Source organism: Primulina eburnea, chromosome 10 (genome assembly GCF_022965805.1).
Source record: "Primulina eburnea isolate SZY01 chromosome 10, ASM2296580v1, whole genome shotgun sequence".
Classification (NCBI taxonomy): Eukaryota; Viridiplantae; Streptophyta; class Magnoliopsida; order Lamiales; family Gesneriaceae; genus Primulina; species Primulina eburnea.
Genome location: NC_133110.1, coordinates 9,277,187 through 9,292,066, shown reverse-complemented (window position 1 = coordinate 9,292,066; position 14,880 = coordinate 9,277,187). Strand labels below are relative to the sequence as shown.

Here is a 14,880-nt window from a genome sequence, read left to right as displayed (position 1 = left end):
GGTTTTGGATGGGATCCTGAGACAAAGAAATTCACGGCTAATGACGAAGTATGGGAAGATTATTTTAAGGTGAGAGTCTTCGAGTTTAAAAAAATAAAATTTATATTTACAATTAGATTAATAACTAGCTTAACACTTGATGTTATTTTTTGCTCTTTACCAGTCTCACCCTAAACATGAACCTATCGGACAGACACTTTTGAGGATTATGAAGACCTGAGAATTGTGGTTGGGACTGGAACTGTTACAGGAAAACACTCAATTGGAGTAGGAGATGACATTGATGCAAGAAAATTTGAGATAGAAGAAAATAGGGGAACTAGTTTAATAGACGATTATGTGTTTGATCACAACATTGGTGAATATTTCGTGCAAAGCGACGGACAAGAATCATCGTATCAACCTCCATTTTTGAGGAATCTTTTTCACCATTACCCTCTCAGCCCATAAGTTCAGAGGTTCCAGCAACAACTAGGAAACAGGAGAGGACCGAGTTTGAAGCAAAATCAAACACATTCAAAAGTATTGACCCAAATGTTAGTATGAGTTCTCCCATAGTCTTGAGAAGGTGATTTCTAAGATAGAATCAATAGGGAATGCAGGTGACACTTGTTGGGATGCTATCAAGGAGGTCCCAAATTTGGATAATCGTACTCGATATAAGGTGCTTGATTTACTCAATACCAGATAAAAAAAGATGGATTTCTTGAAAATGACCATTGAAGAGCGTTCGGGATGGATAGATTATAAATTGAATGAATTAGTATGTTTTGAAACACAATTCTTAAATAGTTACCTTATGTTAAAAATTCTATTCGCATTGTTTCGAATTGTTTTTCAAATTATTGATCTAGTAGAAAACTCTTGAATTTTGGATGATTTATATAAGTTTTTTGTTGTTTCTTGAACATATCTTGTTTGATACATGGAATGGTTTTTAATAAATTTATAGAGTTTCTTTTATTTTAATTATCTGTTTGATATCAGGTAGTTTATTTAAATGTCAAATATCAACGTCGATGAAGTAGAAGAACAAATGGAAGAAGATGAATTTGAAGAAGAATTACACGAAACTATTAGGTTTTTGTTAGTTGAATTTCGTGGGAGCCTCTATACTTTTACTAAGCATATAGCTAACATGAATTGTGAACGTGTCCATCGTCCTTTAAATAGACGACCAATAACTTCAAGGGGATACAATTATATTCATAAAATATTAAAAGAAGATCCAACAAACTTTCGAGAGATTTATAGAATGTACCCCGATGTATTTTTAAAATTGAACAACATCCTTAGAGAGAAAACACATTTACAAGATACAAGATACATTTGTATTGAAGAAATGCTTGCCGTATTTTTACTCGTTGTTGGTCATAATACCCGATATTGCTTAATTCGTAAAACCTTTGAACGATCACGCTACAATACAAGCCAAAACTTCAACAAGGTGTTGAAAGCATTAAATAGCATTGCAGCAGATATGATGGTCAAACCTGGATCTGCAGTGCCCGAAAAAATAAGAGAGAGTACTAGATTTTATCCTTATTTCAAAGTAAGTAATGAAATTCTTTTTGTTGTTTTTGTTATTGATGTTGTTGTAATTATTATTATTATATTGTTGTTATAGGATTGCATTGGAGCTATTGATGGCACTCATATTCCTGCCACGGTGTTTGGGCGTGATACTAATAGTTATCGTAATCGTCATGGGAAGATTTCTCAAAATGTTTTAGCAGCATGTAACTTTGATTTAGAATTCATATATGTGCTCAGTGGATGGGAGGGATCTGCACATGATTCAAACGTATTGACAGATGCTTTATCAAGAAATAACGGGCTTAAAGTGACACAAGGTTATTTTTTTAATGCTACTAGCTTATTTAATTTTTTTTTATTTTTTAGGATTATATATTCTATACATTAGTTACTTGATCCTACAAAATATGGTTTGATAGGTAAATTCTTTTTAGTGGACGGTGGATATCCAAATTGACGTCGATTCTTGGTTCCTTTTTGTGGTGTGCGTTATCATCTCCAAGATTTCACTGGCCAAGGTCGCCACCCTGAAGATGCAAAAGAGTTGTTCAATCTTCGTCATACTTCTTTGAGGAACGTAACTGAAAGGTTATTTGGCATATTTAAATCGCGGTTCAAATTATTCAAAACTGCTCCTCCGTTTAAATATACAACACAGACAGAGATTGTATTGGCTTGTGCTGGATTACACAATTTTCTTCGCAAGGAGTGTCGTTCTGATGAATTTCCAGTTGAAACCGAGATTGAAGTTCCACCATCTTCATCAGAACAAGTTTACAAAGATGACAACTTTGGTGAATTATTCGATACACAAGAACAACAACGGACAAATACTAATGCATGGAGAGATGCTATAGCAAATCAAATGTGGAGCGATTATGATCATATTGTCAATAAAAGTTAGACTTTATTTCATAAACTACTGTTGAAATTTTATCAAATTGTCATACTATTTTGATTTTTTAATCTAATATTCACAAAAAGAAATTGTTATATATTCTAAATTTTTTGATTAATTAATAATTTATGTTGAATTGGTTAGGATTGAGAAGTTCAATTTTGAGTTCTAAATTACTAGTGATTCATTATTTGTTTTCACAAATAAAATCTATTTACATTTTAAATAAATTTTATTTACATTAATAATAATAATAATAATAATAATAATAATAATAATAATAATAATAATAATAATAATAATAATAATATTTCAAATGAAGAGTCTAGATTGAATATACCCCCATAAAAATATTATAAGAGTCATGGATTTTCATATGAAAAAGTTAACAGAAGTCTACAAAAGTCTTACGAAAAGTCTACAGGAGTCTGTGGAATTATGTTTAGAAATCTGTGAGATTCTACAAATGTCTGTCAAATCCACAAAAGTCTCTTATTAAAAAAAATCATTAAAAGTCGTTAAATCTCTAGGCTGAATACACCCATGTAAGAGTTCAAGGACATTGGTGTCACGGCTCTTTTCCTCTCGATCAACCTTACAACACACTTTCGCACATCGTGGAATTTTAGAGAAGAATATTATCAACGTTGTTGCTGCTGCTGTGAAGAGTGTCAGTGCTCTTGTTGCCTTGAATATTGAAAACATCTACTGACAATATCTGTGACGAAGTTGGCTGAAAATCGTTTTCGTGGCTCCTCTTTTGGCATCACGTTTTTGCTTTCTTGTTTAAGTTTTTTATTTTGGTTATTCGTTTTAGAAAGCGTTTATTTTCTCAACGTGTTGAGTAAATTGATTTTTGTGAAAATCAATAGTGATAGGTTTTTGTAAACGATTGGGTTTTCTAGTGATTAATTTTTGCCATAAATGTTGTAACATTTGACACAACACTTAATTATGATAAAACACAAATTTACAATTTACACTGCTGATTATATATTTTTACTTACATCTGTCGATCAAACTATACCTTACAGATCTTAGCAAGGTTAAGTAAAATACGGGAGATGTATACAAAGATGTTCCATCGAATTGAAAAACTAGATGGAAATATCTTCTCCAACTTGCACAAAATTATTTGTATTTTGTTCATTTAGGTGCATCATATCATTTTTTTAAATATTTCTGGAAGTCAGGTCAATAAAAAAAGCTTAAGTCGGTCAACACATTTTTTTGTAACATTTATCTAAAAGCCACATGGATAAGACTCTATATGAACACATGACAGTCATGACTCTCTATACCAAACATACGAAACTTGTTCATGTCCACATACCTGGACATTTTTAGGTACAACCATCCATCTACTAATTATAGTAAACTCAGGGTTTTTATATTAACGCAAGTGCACTAGTACAAATATAAAGGGATTTCAAATAAAATAATCATTTACTGAATAAATAGTGTTTCACAGAATAGTTAAATAAAAACAATAAAGATAAGTTGACTTATTGGATTCTTATTCTATTACTTTACTCTAATATTCAGATGAGTTACAAAATATAAATTCAGCTTTTTGAAGAAGTCCAAAGTTTCTGACGACACTGAGATATTTTATCTTTGTGTCTTGCAGTTTCTTGAAGGAAATATTTATAGAAAATCATATCCCTGCGGGGCTGGAAAGTTTTACTCCGGTTCACTGTGCCAAAACTATAGACTTTTGTTGGTGAATCTCAATAATAATGATGTTATATTAGGTTATAAGTTGCCCAGAAAAAACAATCAATTTATAAGTATCACTATGTATTTCATGCAAATTATCAATGAGAGAAAATAAGGAGGAGAAAAATTAATATGATCACGGTGTGTTTTGGACGGTTTTTACATTAAATTCCAACCAAATTTCCGTGTACGGTCTGGTTTGGAAAATATTTTTTATCATCTTTTTTAGTATAAAATTAGATGTGAGGTTTCTGTCGGTTTTGCGATACCCCTCAACTTTTTATTGGTCACAACATTTCTAATGGTTCATATGTGCGCAAATGAGGAAAACAATGGATTCATAATTTGATACATAATTCAAGAATTAAAATTAGAGGTTACAATCTTGTTTTTTTTTGTTGTCTGTAAATAGCGTAGATTAGGGGTGTTCATCGGTCGGTTCGGTTCGGTTCGGTTTTCGGTTTTTTATTTCGGTTTTTTCGGTTTTCGGTTTTACAAATATATAATCCGATATCCGAACCATTTTTCTTCGGTTCGGTTCGGTTTTTTACCGAAATGGTTCGGTTATTTCGGTCGGTTATTCGGTTTTGACACAATTATTTAAATTAACAATATAAATATATTATAAAATATAATATGTTATCTTTTTAAATGATTTCTTAGTAAAATATTTAAATATAAAGTACAAATGAATTACATAAACAATAATCAACTAAGTATTATTCAAAATAATTCTTCATTCACTAATATCATCTCAATAAATAATATAAAATAAAAATAACATTATTAATTTAATTAAATTTCGGTTTTTTCGGTCGGTTCGGTTTTGACATTTATAATCCGAAACCGAACCAAATTAATTTCGGTTTTAACATTTATATCCGAATTATAAAATTCAGTTTTCGGTTCGGTTTAGTGTTCGGTTTTTTCGGTTTGGATTTTCGGTTTTTTTCGGTTTTATCCGAAGTTTGAACACCCCTAGCGTAGATCATGTAAATTTACCAACAAAATCCAAAATACTCTCGGCACTTTATGAGAAGAAAGGCTAGATTAAGATACAAAAACTATTATGAGATTGTCTCACGGATTAATTTTGTGGGTCGAATATCTTATTTGGGTCATCCATTAAAAAGTATAGATATTTGGGTCATGTATGAAAAAATAAATCTTATTCTCACACATCTACAAATCTTTTGGTGACTTTCAAGTAAGTCGACTCTTGATTTAAACTATAGATATTTTTTAAGTGAATTTTATTTTAAAATTCTATAGTAAAAATTAAATATATTTAAATTTATATTTTAAAATCATGATCTTATTTGATAAAATATTATTTTTCGCATCGACATTATATTTTCATGTATATTGTAAAATTATCAATCACCTCTCGTGTACGGAAGAGTGGACGATTTATAATTTTTTTTTATAAAAATATGATTCCTGATTACCGACCTCATCTCTCACCCCTTAGAGTAATATATAGGAGAATTATATCAGTTTATACATAGGAAACATATATAGTTATTTTAGTGCTATTGTGAATTATGATCACTGACTTTTTGGTAATGTATAATTATGAACCAAATTGTGGTGATACATATTCTGAACACTACCAATTACTATCTACTACTGATTTTTGACCAGGCATCTTATCAAGTTATATGATTATTTTCTAATTAACTTCCATAAACAATTCTAGGCACATTTGCTTTATGCTATTTTTACTTATCATTTATTTGTTGCTTGCTACCTAGATCTTGATTGTTGACATGCTAGTTGTGTATTCGTGATATTCATCGAGTCTATTAGACAATTTTTGGACTTTGAAAATATTTTTATTAGTTGTCTGCAGTTGATTGAGATCTTGGATTTAGTTGTTAGCCCAGATGAAGTCGTCTATGATTTTTTAAACCGCAAATTTTTTGAAGGTGTTTATACATTACTCTTTAAACACATTTATCAACTTTACAGTAAGTATGCATATGGTTTTCAATACTAAGATGTTTCGTGTCTCTACTTATTGAGTGACGATCATATCACTCACTTAATCTTTTTTACAGTTGAAAATTAAGATGCGATTAAGGAGGAAAATGAAGATGAGGTTGGAGAGAGATAACTAATCGAGTTTTGGGGATGCTGAAATCGCCATGACCAAATTGGATTTTGTTTCGTTTGGTCAAATGAAGTTTCTATTGTTGTTAAGTAGCTTAAGTTTAATTCCACTAGTATTGCACATTTTATTTTGTTACAAACAAATATTTAATTTATATTGTTGCTTTTTGTCACGCCCCAGGGACGGGGTTGGTCGACACCGGCGTTGCTCTCAAATTTACATTCGAAAACAACAAGCCTCAGAAGTACAAAATTCAGAAACCAGTCTTTCTATTTATAATACTAAATAATTCATTGTCTGATAAAAACTCAAATACTAATGTTTAACAGCCGAAAATGTAAAATGAGTCATAATGTGTCTTAACAAATACAGCGGAAACATAACTTAGAATTGAAAAACAACAGTCTTCTTCACCAGCCCCAAAACTGATTCTGCTCTTCTTCTTATTCTAACAATTCTTCCTCGTTCTTATCTGAGATGGTTTTGATGGATGAGTGATATAGTCGTCACTCAATAAGCAGGGGCGGGAATAACTCCCAGTTTTCAAAATCATTTTCAACAGAAACAGTAATACAAATAATATACAGAAACTCTTATTTTCAGAACAAGAATCAGTATTCAGAACAGGAACAGAAATTAAAAGTTAGCAAGAAAGCACTGAGCATGTTTGTGAATTTCATGGCTAAACTGATATCAGTCCCCTATATGTTCTCTCCTCTAAGGGGTGATGCCAGTAATCAATAATCAGAATTCAGTAATGTTCAGAATATATATTCATACCATTAATTCACTAGGTTCCAGTGCTTCAAAAATCAGATATTAGAAATCAGAAATACCTATACTTTGCTTCAAAACAGAATCATCAAACTGGTTTCAAGATATTTATACATAAGCCCACTTACCTTATTTTGCTAGAAAGTTTCGGTTGAATTCTGGAAATCTGTTTGATCTCGCTACTAGATTTTACTGATTGAACAAAGACACTATCTTAACTCGAATTTTCAAGTGATACTCAAGATTTTTGTAACACCAATTCAGAGATTTGAGGGTGTTACTTATAGGTAAAATTCTGACTGTTAGCCTCCCAATTTATGGTCATAATCTGCCATGATATGCCATTAACAACCTTTATTCCATTTTAAATACTTCAGTTACAAGTCATATGCTGAATCAGTAACTGTCTGCTGGAATCTCGCGCTACTGAACTCTTATGTTGCTGGATTCTATCTGCTGGAATTCTGTCTGCTGGAAAACTACCAGCTTCTGGAATGTTAGTTGCTGCTGGAATAGTTAGCTTCTGAAATATGCTAGCTACTGCTGGGAATTTGGGTTCTCACACTTTTGAACAGAAAAAACTATATATTTTTCATTTTATGGCATAAAAAGACTGCACTAATGTTTCTATAATACCGTGAATTGATGATTATGTTAGAAAGATATTACCCTGGATATGTTGGACAAGTACACAAAACCGCAGCAATAGAAACATCAAGTCGAAGCAAGGAATTTCCTTTCTCCGCAAGACGAAATTGCCCATATCAAAGTGTTATACGTTGCAAGCAATCGTCCCCAAGATACAACGAATTCAATCAAGAGAATGCAGTACTAAAAACTCTTGAACACAGCGAACACCAAAATATGTAGAGCTTTGAAGTATATTTTCGAAAATGATGCAGCAATATGAGAAGAAGAGATGAAGCAAAAATTCAGCAGCCTTGGACAATGGTTGGAGGGATTATTTATATATGATCATCGGTTGCATTGAGGAGACACGTCTCTCCAGACCGGATGCTTCGAAGAGACACAATTCTATTCAAGGGATACAATGGTTGAGCCAAAACAAGCCAAGAACAGATGCATGATTGCCAAGGGACGCACATGTTTTTCTGAAAAAGCGCTGCGCGCGCAGCCGCGCGACAACACGCGCGGCCACGCGCAAGGCACTGTCTCAGTGCGCTCCGCAAATAGTAGGGCGTGCGCGCCCGCGCGAGAAGCTGCGTGGCTGCACGCCCTATTCTGCTAGATTTCTCCGAATTCAGTAACAAGCATGCATCCGCGCGTAATGTGACCCGAGCGCCTTGCTCTGTCCAACGTATCATCTTGTGCACACTGCACTGCGTTCCGGCCGCATGTGCGTGACAATATTTTCCAAATAAATTTGGTCCAAAAAGATTAATACTTGTCAAAGACCGCACCGCACCGGCCCAAGCGCGCGCCCGTGTGTTCACTAAGACACAGCTTATTAGCGTCTTCCCCCTTCTAAAAACTTCTGGTACCCCTTGGGGCTCAAGCCCCTATTCAAACTTGGAGTTTATAAGAAGACTTTATTTGGCTATTTTCTCCATGTGGGACAACTCTCACTCCCTTTTCTATTCAAAAACTCTTCATTATTCATTTATCCAACAATCCCCTACATAAATGAATTTAATGCTTGTATGCAGATTTACTTGAAAGCTCTTGTCAATTATTATTGCATTGGGATAGGTAGTTTTTGACTTTGAACCTTCTTTAGTAACATACTATAGGATTACTAGTTGAGTAGTGACATGATGTCTTGAACTAGTCAACCGTTGATGTAAACCAAGTCAATAGTATTTACACAATAATAATTATAACATATTCTTGTTCTCATGTTGTGTTGGTTACGGCCATGGACCATATCCTAGACTCATAAGTGTTTTTCATTGAAGCGGCCATTATTTCTCACTTATATAGGTGATCTCCTAACTAGAGTATCCTGCCATACTCTACCTTTTAGGTTTAGGAATCATTAAAAGAAAACTTAACCTCACCACATGTTGCAGGTCTTTTCTACTTGGATTTTGTAGGAATGAACCTTTATTATTTCCAAGTACTCAAACTAATATTTATAACTTAGTTTTCCCATTGAACCAAGGTCATGTGATCTCCAATCCACAAGGTTGGGTTACCGCTATAAATATTTTATTTTGTGGGTTTTAAGCTCATTCCTCTCAACAGTTTGTACATTTGATCTCTATTTATACCTTTAGTAAACGGATCAGCTAGGTTTTCCTTTGATTTCACATATTCAATAGAAATAACCCCGTTTGAGATCAATTGTCTTATGGTATTATGTCTTCGAAGAATATGTCGAGACTTGCCATTGTACATACTGCTCTGTGCTCTTCCTATTGCCGATTGACTATCACAATGAATGTTAATGGAAGACACGTCTTATTCCAACAAGGAATATCTTCTAGGAAGTTTCTTAGCCATTCGTCTTCTTCCCCAGCTTTGTCTAAGGCAATGAACTCGGATTCCACAGTGGATCGAGCTATACATGTATGCTTAGAAGATTTCCATGACACCGCTCATCCACCTATGGTGAATACATATCCGCTAGTGGATTTGGAGTCTTTTGTGTCAGATATCCAATTGGCATCACAATAACCTTCTAAGACTGCAGGATATTTTGTATATACCAAACCATAATTCAATGTATATTTTAAATATCCAAGCACTCTTGTTAAGGCTTTCTAACGTTCCTTGCTTGGACTACTTGTGAACCTACTTAACTTGTTTACTGAATATGCAAGATCTGGACGAGTACAGTTAGTTAAGTACATTGGACTACCTATTTATCTTTTTCAGTACAAGTAAGAGAGGAAGAGATGATTACCGGATACGTCGACTTTTCAACTAAAAATGCATAGCAAAGGTGACTTGGCAGCTCCTTCAAATCAGGGGAAGGAGGTATTACCTTTGTTTGCTCATGTACCTCTAATTCCTCAAGCGGTGCATCCGTTTTTCTTTCTTTTTGTGATGCTTCAAGAGCCAACAACTGCCCTTTCACTTTCCAATTGTCTTCATCAACAGTTCACTACAAGAAATTTGATCAATAATGACAAAAAAATAATGAGGGTACACAAAAGTGGTCATTACAAGAGTTTTTTTAATAAAAAAATCGCTAAATATAGCGACGGATTAATCACCGTCGCTATATTTAGCGACGGTGTTATCAAAACCGTCGCATCTATAAACATTAGCGACGGTAAATTAACACCGTCGCAAATATAGCGACGGTTTTTCAAAGCGGTCGCTAAATATAGCGACGGTTTTTCAAATCTGTCACTAAATATAGCGACGGTTTGACTTTAATCTGTCGCAAAATTTAAATTAGCGACAGTCGAATAATAACCATCGCTAAAATGAGCGACGTTTTTTAAATTTGCGACAGTATTTTGTCAAACCGTTGCTACTAGCGACGGTTTAATCAAAAACCGTCGCACCATTTCTATAAATACCGCCATCTCCCTCTACAACACTTCACAACACTTAAAAATTTTCTTTCTCACACAAATTTACCTCTTCACAAAACACTTAAAATTTTTCTCTATTACACAATTTTACCATATCACTTTAATTTTTTTTCACCACTTAATAACACTTAAAATTTTTTACTTTTACATAATTTTACTACTTAACAATACTTAAAATTTTTCTTTTTTACAAAATTTTAGTTTCTATTTTTTGTTTTATTAGATTTATTAAATTAATAAAATTATTATTTTTTATTTTACGAAACAAATTAGCGACGGATAACATAAACAAAACCGTTGCGAAAATTAGCGACGGTCTTCAAAGGTAATCGTCGCTAAAATTAGCGACGGATAATAAAACTGTCGCTTATTTGGCGACGGATTAGAAATCCGTCGCTACCTTTAGTGACGGGACATCATTCCCCTCATTAATTACCTTTACCTACGAGGGCAATAATGACGGTCCATGACGGGAAATTTCCCGTCATTAAAAGTATTTAATGACGGGATTTGATTATGTAGTGATGATATTTCCCGTCACTAAAGGTCCATTTTCTTGTAGTGGTTCCTGGAGGGCTTATCAAACAGCTCTCCAAAGGATCCCTAGTTCCTGCACATTCAAGAGACATACATGATTCTATAATATCAATGCTTTTACAAGTGCTTACCTCGTTTGATTCCTTCATGGCGTGATAGATATTAAAAATGACTGCTTCTCCGCCAAATCTCAGGGTGATTTCACCCTTGTGCACATCTATCAATGCCCTTCCAGTTGCCAGAAACGGTCTCCCTAAGATTAATGGATCATCATGATCCTCTTCCATATCTAAAATCACAAAGTCAGCAGGAAAAATAAATTTATCCACTTTTACCAGTACATCTTCGACGATCTCAAGTGGATACGTGAGACTTATGTCTGCAAGCTGTAAGGTGATAGTGGTAGGTTTGACTTCTCTAAGCTCCATATCCCTGTAAATAGAAAATGACATCAAATTAATACTTGCTCCTAAATCACATGAAGCTTTACTACATTTAGAACCACCAATAAAACAAAGAATAGTAAAACTCCTTGGATCTTTTAATTTCTGTGTTAGTTTCTTTTGTAGGATGGCGCTACATTCTTCAGTCAGTTTCATTGTCTCGAACTCTTATAGCTTCCTCTTTTTAGACATCACATCTTTAATAAACTTTGTATAATTCGGCATTTGCTCTAAAGCATCAGCAAATGGTATGTTGATGTGTATCTTCTTAAAAATCTCTAAGAATTTTGCAAACTGATCATCCAAATTTTTCTTTTTGAACCTCTGCGGGTATGGAAGAGTTGGCTTAAATACTGGAGGTGGTTCAACTTCAACTTCAGCTTTGGGTCCCTCAGTGTGGGGACCCGGACGCTAATCATCTTCTTAATCGGGATTGGGACTAATTAATCAATTATAATAAACAGGGTCTAAATTTTTTTTTTAAAGATGCGGAAGGTAATGGAATCAAACTCCTATACATATTAGTATAAAAGTATAAATCTGATAAAATATACAATCATACACATCTCAGGTTCAACAACTAACTATCAAGTGTTTAAACCCTATCTCTAGTCCAAGTCCGTAGTCTCCACTCTAACTCGATCTTTCTTCATCTCTGTGACCCTGAACCTGTCCCACCTGTTGTCATGCACACATACAAACAAGACAACAGCCGGATAACTCCGGTGAGATATAGATATCCCAGTATAAACAATGTATCAATGCAATCATATAAAACATATATAAAAGCACAATAATCATAAAAACATGTATCCAATCTGACTACATGAATTAATACGAATCTATATTTAAAACAATGTCTTGTTATCTTATCCCAGCTTATTTCTAATCTAGGGATCCCAATCTAATTTAGACTTTGGTATGCTGTATCGAATGTCTACAATAGACGTCGATCTACATCTAAGCTCATCGATACACCGTATGTCTAGAGTCTCAGCGGTTCTGACAAAGACTCGGCGGTTCTTCCCTAGCTAGACTGATCTGCCCTAGACTCAAACTCTGACTTTGTTCTAAGTCAATAGATTAACATATCAATTTGATAATCTGCAAATATCAATGCAATAAAATAAAGTATGTGATTTAGGGAAACTCAAGTCAAACATAACTCGAGTTGTACAATCCCGAATTAACATTTATTTATACCTTTCTTGCTGTCGGTCTGATACAATCGAAGTCTTGATTCAAAGTCTGTCACTGTTCAATATGGCAATGACAATATCAATATTCTGTATTAATATTCTAATCAAATCACAAAATCTCTGTTTTATCAAATTCTGATAGTCTCATAGTGTAATCATGCGATACTGGTAATACTATATCAGTCTATACCAATTCATATAATTTACAATCAACCACCGTACAAATCTGATATCAATTCCAATCAATCTCATTCTGAAATTCATAACAATTCCATATTCAGTCCGTTTCTTAATCTGACTTCGATTCTACGCTGTCTAACATGTCAAGAACATCATATATGAATGCCATTCAATTATGAAAATATCATAATTTCAAGACATGTCAAAACGTAGTAAAACTTACGTCCAGTTGTAGTCTGCGTTGATAGGAACACAGTACCGAAGTCGGATTTCAAATCGAACGGACGGATCAAAAAATAAAGGCGTAAGGATTTTACAAGCCTTTCTCGTTCCTTTTTCTTTCTTTCCTTCTGAATTCGAAGGAATGATACTTATATATATATATCAATGCATGCATACAGCGAGGTGACACAATTTTTGCAAAACACGTTGCACCGCGGGTGCGGTAGCTTCGGGACCGTGGGTGCGGTGCCTGACCGTGGGTGCGCTCTCTCCTGGACCGCGGGCGCGGTGATCATTGTAAAAATAGCATACCCTACTGCTTCCTCACCGCGGGTGCGGTCTAATCATGAGCGCGGGTGCGGTGTTGCTTCGGCAACCCATTCTGAAATTCAAAATAAATGGTGCACCTTATATTAAATCATATCTCCGTTGGCCCTTTCGTAATCACATTAAATTATAAGTCAATAATCTTTGATTGACAGTGATTAATTCTCGGGCATTACACTCAGTTTCACCTTCTTCAACTGTCTTCTCACGTTCCACTCTCTCTTTAGGAATTTGTACCTCCAATTCCTTTCCACTCATCAAAGTGACTGCCTTGCACTGCTCTTTTGGGTTAACTTCGGTGTTACTAGGAAGTTGACCCCTATTCTAATCTCTCAATGCGGTAGCCAACTGTTCAATTTGAGTTTCCAAAGATTTTATTGTGGCAACCATATTTCCTATGTAAGTCTCCATGTTATCAAGACGAGATTCAGTCCTTGCCATCCTCTTTCCCGACTCAGCAACAAACGTTCCTACCAAATCCTTAAATGAAGGCTTTCCTTCCCCCTTTGATGTATTGAACCCTGGTGGAGGATTCAACACATTTTTGTTATTTGCATAAGAAAAATTTTCATGATTTCTTAATCCTGGATGATAAGTATTAGGGGGAGGGTTACCTCGATATCCTCCAAATCTTCCAAAATTTCTGTTGTTGATGTACTGAGCTTATTCAGGAATAGATTGTTCTTCAACAACAGTCGATGGACTCTTAGTTTCTAATGTGCTTACCTTATTCATCCCTGCTATTTGAGTGGTCAATGCAGATACCTGAGCAGTGAGTGACGTAATAGGATCCACAACATAAACTCCAGTTGTCCCTTTTACTCCTGCCCTTTCAGACGGCCATTGGTATCTGTTTATCGTCATCTGTTCAAGCAAGTCATAAGCTTGCTCGGGAGATTTAGCAAAGATCGTGCCACCAGCTGCAGCATCCACTGTTCCTCTTGTTTGCCCATTTAGACCGTTGTAGAATAATTCAATTTGCACCCAGTCCTCAAAACCATGGTCGGGCATTTCCTCAACAGCTCCTTGTATCTCTCCCATGCCTCATACAATTGTTCAAAATCAGTCTGCCTGAACGTGCTAATCTCGATCTTCAACTGTGCAGACTTTGCAGGAGGAAAGTACTTTGCCAGAAATTTCGTCGCCAGCTCCTGCCATGTCGTGATACTTCCCAAGGAAAGCGATTGGAGCCATCCTCTTGCTTGATCCCTGAGAGAAAACGAAAACAAACGCATTCTAATAATATCATCAGGAACATTATTAATCTTTACCGTATCTGTAGTATCCCGATGCCTAAATTGAGTAATTATTGGATTAATTATATTCTGCGAGTTCGGAAGGAACGAACCAGGATCGGACCGTCCGAAGAGGTTCGGATCGTCCGAAGTGGGTTCGGATGGACCGTTCGGTTCGGTGTCAGACCGAG

The 14,880-nt window shown here is 34.8% G+C and overlaps 2 protein-coding genes across 2 annotated transcripts; one reads left to right on the top strand and one right to left on the bottom strand.

Annotated features, from left to right (window-relative positions):
* The first annotated feature begins 618 nt into the window (after window positions 1-618).
* Window positions 619-2,440, top strand: LOC140842866 (uncharacterized). Its single transcript, XM_073211068.1, has 3 exons — window positions 619-1,552; window positions 1,628-1,923; window positions 2,014-2,440. The coding sequence occupies exons 1-3, from the start codon at window positions 1,001-1,003 to the stop codon at window positions 2,438-2,440; spliced, it is 1,275 nt and encodes a 424-aa protein (XP_073067169.1). The 5' UTR covers window positions 619-1,000.
* Window positions 2,441-11,126: 8,686 nt separating this feature from the next.
* Window positions 11,127-14,495, bottom strand: LOC140842865 (uncharacterized). The gene is made up of 4 exons (XM_073211066.1): window positions 14,181-14,495; window positions 13,631-13,778; window positions 11,215-11,372; window positions 11,127-11,156 (listed from the first exon to the last, which is right to left on the bottom strand). Exons 1-4 carry the CDS (start codon window positions 14,493-14,495, stop codon window positions 11,127-11,129), a joined length of 651 nt encoding a protein of 216 aa, XP_073067167.1.
* Window positions 14,496-14,880: the final 385 nt, after the last annotated feature.

Excerpts from the sequence above, each read along its gene's own strand:
- LOC140842865 (XM_073211066.1), bottom strand. The coding sequence starts at position 14,495 with ATGGGAGAGATACAAGGAGCTGTTGAGGAAATGCCCGACCATGGTTTT. Across the intron at positions 13,779-14,180 it reads AAATAGCAGGGATGAATAAG|AATAGGGGTCAACTTCCTAG; the intron begins GTAAGCACATTA and ends TTGAGAGATTAG. Across the intron at positions 11,373-13,630 it reads TGAAGAAGGTGAAACTGAGT|ATATGGAAGAGGATCATGAT; the intron begins GTAATGCCCGAG and ends TTGTGATTTTAG.
- LOC140842866 (XM_073211068.1), top strand. The coding sequence starts at position 1,001 with ATGTCAAATATCAACGTCGATGAAGTAGAAGAACAAATGGAAGAAGAT. Across the intron at positions 1,553-1,627 it reads GATTTTATCCTTATTTCAAA|GATTGCATTGGAGCTATTGA; the intron begins GTAAGTAATGAA and ends TTGTTGTTATAG. Across the intron at positions 1,924-2,013 it reads ATTATATATTCTATACATTA|TTGTGGTGTGCGTTATCATC; the intron begins GTTACTTGATCC and ends CTTGGTTCCTTT.